Source organism: Myotis davidii, unplaced genomic scaffold (genome assembly GCF_000327345.1).
Source record: "Myotis davidii unplaced genomic scaffold, ASM32734v1 scaffold168, whole genome shotgun sequence".
In the NCBI taxonomy this organism is placed as follows: domain Eukaryota; kingdom Metazoa; phylum Chordata; class Mammalia; order Chiroptera; family Vespertilionidae; genus Myotis; species Myotis davidii.
In genome coordinates, this window is record NW_006383016.1 from 9,374,348 (window position 1) to 9,382,970 (window position 8,623).

The 8,623-nt window shown below is 40.0% G+C and overlaps 1 protein-coding gene across 2 annotated transcripts in view; it reads left to right on the forward strand.

Moving 5' to 3' along the window:
* The window catches only part of AGR2 (anterior gradient 2, protein disulphide isomerase family member), a 13,176-nt gene extending 9,830 nt beyond the window's left edge, over nucleotides 1-3,346 (forward strand). For both annotated transcript variants that reach the window (XM_006779044.2, XM_006779045.2), the window contains exons 7-8: nucleotides 1,529-1,612; nucleotides 3,051-3,346. In XM_006779044.2, the coding sequence (XP_006779107.1) occupies nucleotides 1,529-1,612; nucleotides 3,051-3,100 (134 nt within the window). In that variant the 3' untranslated portion in view covers nucleotides 3,101-3,346. The remainder of the gene's footprint in view (nucleotides 1-1,528; nucleotides 1,613-3,050) is intronic.
* The last annotated feature ends 5,277 nt before the right edge of the window (nucleotides 3,347-8,623 follow it).

The window sequence follows — 8,623 nt, forward strand, 5'->3', positions numbered from 1 at the left end:
CAGCTTCCTCTCAGCCACTTCCCCACAGTGCCTGCACATGAGAACCACCTGGGCGATCTTTAAAAACACGCTTCCCAGGCCACCTCAACCCAATCAAACAGAATGCCTGGGTGCACGACGAAGGCATGGGGATTTTTTTAAAGCTCTCCAGGTGATTCCGTGGTGCAGCCAGAGTTGTGAGCCAATGGCTGGGTATTTAAAAGCCTGATGTTAACTCAGTGGGTCTCAACCTTGGCTGCACATTAGAATCACCTGGGAATCGTTTGTGCCCCCCCCCCACCCCATAACAAAGAAACAGAATTTCCAGAGGATGAGGCCCAGAAATCAGGATTTTAAAAAGATTCCCAGGTGATTCTAATGTGCAGCCAAGGTTGAGAACCACTGGGTTAATTTATTACCACGATCCAGTGTTTGTATCCTCTGCACCAAGCAGTAACAGGTCTTTAGTCTTTGTTGAACAAAAGAATGTCTGCATTTGGTAAATTACGTTGGTCCTAGTCCAATATTCTGAAATGACAGAGACTGACCGTCAAATACTAGCGACAGACATTGCAAACCTGCAGTGCTCGCGCGTGTCCTCTTCACCCAGATTCCAGGACATATATCTTAGGCTCCTTCAGTCACCTTTCTGGAGATAAGGCCTTTGTACATCCCATAACACCTCCCTTTTGGATGTGCCTTATTTATTTTCTTTTTAAAATACGTTTTTATCGATTTCAGAGAGGAAGGGAGAGGGAGAGATAGAAACATCAATGATGAGAGAGAATCATTGATCGACCTCCTACATACCCCATACTGGGGATCAAGCCCACAACCTGGGCATGTGCCCTGACTGGGAATTGAACCTCACCCCCTGTTTCATAGGTTGACGCTCAACCACTGAGCCATGCCGGCCGGGCTGGGTGTGTGCCTTATTTTAAAAATACCTTTCTGTCTCATTAATAACTTCAAGTTAGTATAAAACCTGAAAAAATAATTTAAACAACGCATAAGGGATGACTCCTAAATCTGCATTTTTTAAAATAAGTAAGAGAGGGCCACTATATGCTTATTTGATCATTGATGCTCTTAGGACTCATCTTCTTTTATTCATTAAAAAATATGTTGGTTTTGAACACCAGCATTAGATATGGGTTTCTGATGATCCAGGTTGCTCCTGGTAACAACACACTTAAATTACAACATAATCATTTCAAAAGCTTAAAACAATTCCTTGGTAGAGAATGCTATTGTTTTCACCCAAAATGAAAACACCAGCCCAACAATGTGTATTATCCTGTTTTCAGGTTGCTATAGATAGCACAGCGGGGTTCATAACCTTTCCCACAAATAGCCGCACACAGCTGTTGATGGCTCTCAGCCCGGCGTGGGGTCCTGCCTGCCCAAGGCTGCTGCAGAGCGGATGGGGCAGATCTGCCGGGACACACACTGTACTCCTTTCAGAGAACGTGGACAAACCCACGTGCTTCCTCCCGCGATGGTGCAAACAGCACTCCAGCCCAACATCCCCTTTTGCTTTTCTTTGTAGACCCATCCCTGACAGTGAGAGCCGACATCACTGGAAGATACTCAAATCGCCTCTATGCTTATGAACCTTCGGACGCAGCTCTGCGTAAGTGTCGCCTCCTTTGACCATCTCTATGTGGCCCTGCGGGAGTAGAGGCCACAGGACTACGACGAAGGCAGGAAAAGCTGCTCAGGGGCCCCGGGAAATCAGTTTGACCAACTAACTAGTCTCATCACTTTAATCTCATTTTTTAAAAATTGTAATTGAAGATGAATCATTTACATCAGGTATTGCTTTTCTCCAGGAGGATTCTATGACATGTTACCTGCGTTTCAGGTTTTTCTCTTAGGCACACTAACATATCACAGAATCGAGTGCAATAGTTGTAGTAATCTGCATGCTTTGTTAAATGTAGTTTTTCCAAATAATGGAAGTGAAATAATGTAATCTTTGTGGACACTAAATTCAAGTTCAATTTTAAAGATCAGTAGGAAAGATGGCTCCAAAGAGTTGCCAAGAGACTCACTTCCGAGAGAGACTCTGAAGGAAGATGAGGTACCTCAATAAGAGACTGTAGCTACTGTGACCTCTAACTAATCCTTCTGGGAAGAAAACTGGGTTTTTTCCTAAAAGCCAATGCTGCTCAATGACTAGTGGCTGCCTAGAACTGCACTGCCCAACATGTTAGCCTTTAGCCACAGGTAGCTGTTTAGTAGCAAACTTAAATTACTTACAATTTAAGACTCAGTTCCTGTCATACTGATCACACTTCAAGCACTCAATGCAAAGGCACTGAATAGTTTTCATTATCACAGAAATTCTCATTGGGCGGCACATAAAGATTCTCATTATTTTGGGAAGGATTTTGAGGCTGTGTCTGGGCAGCAGGAAAATTATCGTGGTCCATTAGCAATGCCTTCAGTGGGTACTAGGAGAACCAGGGGAAGCACATTCAAAGTATTCACCCTTCTCAAAGTAGTAGCATATCTAGAATAATAAAGGGGCAATATGCTCATTAGACCAGACGTCATTCCAGAAGTCCTTCCTGACAAAGCTAGGGCTGGAGGGAAGCCAGCCCGGGTCCCAGGTGCCTGCCGGCGGCTGGAGAAGGGAAGCAGCCTGGGTCCTGGGTGCCTGCCGGCAGCTGGAGGAAGGAAGCAGCCCCAGTCCCTGGTGCTGGGGGGAAGCTGGCGCCAGAAGCTGGGGGAAGGAAGGCTTACTCTTGCACAAATTTTTGTGTGTCAGGCCTTTAGTATCTTAATGAGACCGTGGATTCCTTAAAGGCAGGTATCCTGCACAGGTAATATCATAGTACCTTATAGAAAAGGCATTTAATAAATATTGGAAGAGAACTGGATTGCAGTAAAAGCCATTTTACATAATTTTAGAAAAAAATTACAATAAGATTTCCAACATTTTACCCTATGATATAATAGCACCCCATTAAACAATCAATAGAATACAGAGGTTTGGGGGGTTACTATATCTATTAATATAATTTCTGGTCACGTTTTGACTCTCGTAACTTTTTTTTTCCCATTAGTTGTTGACAACATGAAGAAAGCACTCAAGTTGCTGAAGACTGAATTGTAGAGAAAAAACAAAATTTGCAAGCTCTTCCCTCTGTTTCTGGCCATGACCTGGAACCAGAGGGGATTTCAGAAGACCCTGCAGAAGGCAGGAGCGCAGTGGGCATGCTCATTGGGTTATGGTTTAATGTTACAACAGCTATTTTTTAAAATTTGTTTTCAAGTATACATGTATGAAAACAATATTGTGTACTACCATAGCAAGCCATACTTTTTAAAAAAATAAATCCTTCGGGGGTGTTAAACTGTTCTTTTTTTTCCCCAACTTGGTCTTTCACAGAAAAGCTGTTGGGTTCACTCACCAAATAGGACTTTTGGACACACATAATGTTTGGGGTTAGGGGTGCAGAGACAAGAAAAAATAGTTCAAGCAATGAAGACCAAAGACAGTCAAATTATCACCTCAGCTCACTCATTTTTCACTGGGTAACTAATGTACACATTAGCTTAATCACCAGCAGTATCAAACAGAATATGCATTCTTCTGAAAGAATATGTAGAAAGGCATTCCCAAGAAAACCAGGTACCTAAATGGAAGACACCCCCCCCCCGAAACTTCTATGTACACATTTTAATAATCGAATTTTAGTTAGATTTTGCCCAACTCAATGCTCTCAGAGAAAGAGCCTCTGGCAGGTGGCTTTCTCCTTCAGAAGACTGGTTTTGTAAGGTCATTCAGAGCATCTGTACCCATGAACACATGCTAAAGAAATACTGAGAAATGACCTGATAATACACTGGGTCTCTCAAGGCCTCGAGTCCTGGCCTGGAACAAACTCAGTTGAACTGCTCCCATCTTCGTGACCAAAATATGACTGCCTAAGAGAAAAGCAAAGGGCAGTGATTTCCTGTCCGTGGGGGACAGATCAGAGGTCATTATTTCTCTCTGGACAAGTTGAGAGAGGGTGTGGTATCAGGTGGTGGAGCAAAGTTAGCTGCTTTTAACTCTGTTCTGCCAAAAATCAGAACTGTGTTCATTTCTTCACTACATATTAAATACTCTCACATTTATTATCACATGGAATTCTCTTATTACCCAGCCCCCACTTGACTTCTTCAGCCCCTCAATGACTGTGGTGGTCAGTGCAATGCTTTGCATATTGATTACCTATTGCTTGTCTTGAGTAACTTTTTATAGACAGGTCCTTTTCTGAATAGATTCCTTGGCATTGTTAACTTTTCCAGGGCAGATAATATATTTTAAATACTTTTCTCACCCACAGTACTCTGACAGAGCTATTCACTAATGAGTTCTGAGTATGTATTGTTGATTGAATGGCATACAAATCTTCAGCAAATATGTCAACAGAGGGATTGGGCTCCCTTCACATTAGCAGGTAAGCTACATGTGCATAAAGAGGAAAAATATTCCACTTAGAAAGTTCTCTGAGGGTTAATGAGGAGGAAAAAAAAGTTTTCACTGTATAAACAAATATTTGAATGACAACTTCCGAGTTATTCAGGCTTTATCTGTAGTCTAGCAAAATAATGTTTACTTTTTTATTGGGCTGATGCTACATAAGAGTTAAGTCCTTAAAATTTATTGAATGACAAAATGCTATTTTAACAACACACATAATTTAAAAAATATAAATAAGTCTTTGGGAAGTCAAATGCCAAGGTTGCAAGAAAAAATGAATCTCCCTTAGAAAAGTATTAAACAGAGCAATAGTCATTGAAAAAAACAACAACTAACTTTAACCCCATTTCCTCAACTTCTGAGAATTTGTCCTAAGAAGATAAATCACTCGAGAGAAATAGAGTTGTGAAGATGCCAATGGCAACACTATTTAAACATACCCTCCCCTAAAGGCAATATCCAAATATAATGATTACATATTTATTAACACATAGTGCAGTGTATTGTTGTCTAGGAAAGTAATAAACATTATGGAGAAACAAAAGGATAAGTGAGAAAGAATTTTAAGAGTTTTTATGATTTTTGCAACTATAGGAAATATGTATATATACACAAGTTAGAGAAGTGAAGATGCAAACATCAAAACTGTTGTTTAAGTTCATGGAAATATTAGCAAGGTCTAGTCTATCAAACCCTTTATAGGCATCTCACAATTTTTCCTTTGCGTTTAAATAAATTTAAATGAAAGCATGTCTTGACTACTTCTCTGACTACAAAGAATGCTGTAAGAGGAGAGAGTATTATTTCAAACAGCTGACTAAAAATGTTGGCACCATAGTGAGAATGTAAAATGGTGTGGCCACTATAGAAAAATAAATATGAGTGTCCCTCAAAGCTGGCATACAGAATAACCATATGTTTCAGTAATTCCAATTCTGAGAATGTACCCGAAGCAACGGAAAGCAAGGAAAAAGTATATGTATACTCACAGCCACTGCAGCATTATTCACAATAGCCAGGAGGTGGAAGCACCCCACATATCCATCGATGGATGAATGGATAAATAAAATGTACTACATACATACAGTGGAGTATTATTTAGACTTTAAAGGGAAGGAAATTCTAACATATGTTACAACATGGATGAACTTTGAGGACATGATGGTAAGTAAACCAGTCACAAAGGGACAAATACTATATGATTCCACTTATATGAGGTAACCTACTGTAGCTAAATTCATAGAAAAGAGACTGATGTTGCCGGGTCTGAAGGGAGTTACTGTTGAACAAGTGCAGATTTTGAAAATGAAAATTAAAGACTGGAATTGGACGGTGGTGGTGGCTGTGGAACAATGGGAATGTACTTAATGACACTGAATTACACACTTAAAAATGGTTACAATGATAGGTTTTGTTATGTATGTTTTACCACATTAAAAACTTTTTTTACCAGATTTATCTGAGGCCCTGTAACTTATAGAAAAGTTGGTTTAACATAAATCATCTGTAAAAGTCATTTACATGGATGATCAACATGTTTGATTAAACCATTTTTACCTGTTTTAGAGCCATAGTCATCTTCAAATGATTGTTTATGATCATCTAACTGCGTTGTTTGTTTGTGTGGGGCGTTTTTTGCTTGTTTTATGCATTCAGTAATCCTAAATAGTTCCTGGGGTCCTTATATTTAGCAACCACTGGTGAGATAGGGGGCTGGGGGAAGAACAGAAAAAGCTCAAAGGCAAAAACACAACTTTCTTCAGTGCCTTACCAGCGAGGTGGACTTCAAACTCCAAGTCAAGGCAGCCTAACATTAAAAAGCCACTTGTCATGTTGTGACCTCATCTACCTGAAAAGAGCAAGATCTGAAAGTAAACAAAAGTGCTTTCACTCTCCAAGTGATATCAAAGTCCATTCTTTGACACAAATTTTTAATTCCAAGGCAACTCCTTCAGGCCCTCATTTGAAAATGAATTTTAAAAGCTGGTTTTCCTGAGGTGAGCAGTTGAGAGCTAGCCAGGCATATGGCTGGAGGGGCTGTCTCAAGAGGTATTTCAATGAGTACAATTGCCAGGATATGACCTGACATTCCAGAAACACTTCAATATGAAGAGCGCTCTCTCTCTCTCTCTCTCTCTCTCTCTCTCTCTCTCTCTCTCTCTCTCTCTGTCACACACACACACACACACACACACACACACACACACACACCTGGTGCAGTTATTTGTTTGGAAAATATTCACCAACAACACATCTTATTGCACTTGGCACAGAGATCCAGGAGTAAAAATTAACTGCCCCAAACATACCAAGTGCAGAACAACTTTACACAAATCCCCTCACTTTCCCAGAAACCGAGGAAGCTTGACCTCTAACCTTACTGTCATCTCTAATAAAACAATGGACACACAGGTGATATTTGTACGACTGCAATGCCTGAAAGTGTTTTTCTCCTATGAAATATTATGTAAAAATGTGATTCTAACTTTTCCGTACCAGCTAAAACGTAAAGTAGTTTCATATATTTACTCAGTGCATTTTCAAAAGGGTGAATAAACTTTCATAGGGTTCAACAAATATTTATGAAAATTATAGAAGGAGGTTTTTGGCGTAAGGACACGAAAAACTAAGCCACACTGGTTTCTTTTCTCTCTCTGAAGGGTTCCATTCAGCAGCATATTACTGAGGTAGACCACGCAGAACTGGCTTTCATACCAAACTCACTGCAGCTTAGAAAACAGAGTATCTGGGATGAATTTATATCACATGAGCTCAGATTTTAGAAATTATAGTTTAACATTTTTCCTTCATATTAGCACTATATTATCTAATTAAAATTTCACCTTTAACTTCAAGGCTGACTGGGCAGATGTTCTGAGAAACAGTCCTCTACTATAAATGGGCTATGTGAATAAGGCATAAAGAGAAATGTATAAAGGTATTATAGTTTCTTTTTAAAAATAAATCTATAGTTTACAGCCCTAAAGATGCGTGCTTCCCAGCTCTGATTTGTAGTTAGGTTGACCCAAATAAAAGCCATTGAAATTAGAGCACAAACCAAAGCTATGGGTTTTTTGCTTTTTTCTTCTCTCTGAAATAGCCCTTTCAACATATAGTCATTTGTACCAAGAAAATTAATACGTGAGAAGATTCCAGAAACTCCTGTGAGGTTCAAAATGTCACAAGGTAAACAGGGAAACAAAAAGACATGGTTCAAAAGTTTCACTTCCTTTGTGTATCACTTAGAATCTCACCTGATGGTATAAGAGGGAACTTCGTTAGGTTGGCAAGTGCTTAATATGACATTGAAGGATAACAGAATATGCTACCCCACCATATGCCTCCTAGGCAGAAAGATTATTTTGAGCTGATTATGTCTGAGAAACAGCAGACACGGGAGAAGCTCTGAAAACTGAGAAGTGTATCCTTCTGGGGGGGAAATTTACATTTACAGTGGAAAGCTCCTTTTGTAGGGTGTCCCTTCTCTGTACCAGGAAAGATGAATCTAAATTACAAGAAACTTTTATCAAAATGTAGAAGTGACTGACGTAGTTCTGCATATCAAACGTTACCTGTCCTTTGTTTACTGTGCTGCTCCTGGTAGCCCCCATAACTGGCATGTGTGCGCACACACACACCTTTCTTTTTGCCTTTAACTAAAGAGGGTATGTAAGATGGTGGCCTAAGTCATCTCAGGGAGTTACAGTCTTTCTGGGTATTCTTTATGTATACATGAGGCATACAATGTGAATAAACTTCTGATTTCCTCTTGTTAATCTGTCTTTTATTACATGGGGTCTCAGATAAGAACTCAGAAAAGTACAGGGAAATTACTTTCCTCCCCCACATTATGGGAATTGTATGACTCAGCCTTCCATCCTGGAAGTCTCAGTCTCTCTCTCCTCTCCTCTCCTCTCCTCTCCTCAGTTTTTCAATTTTAAAATAATATTATTTAAAGTCCTCATATTTCTATGTAATGCCCATTATGGCCAGAGGCACTCCAGCCTCTCATATCTCTTGCCACTTCCTGGCCAAGGGGAAAGTTTGAAGGCCTCTCCAAGATTTCAGTGAATTAGCACCTTGGAACCCCTGGCCCCACAGTCCATTACCTCTCATGTCAAACTTGGGACAAACGCCTTCAGTTTCTGCAACATTAAAACCAAAATC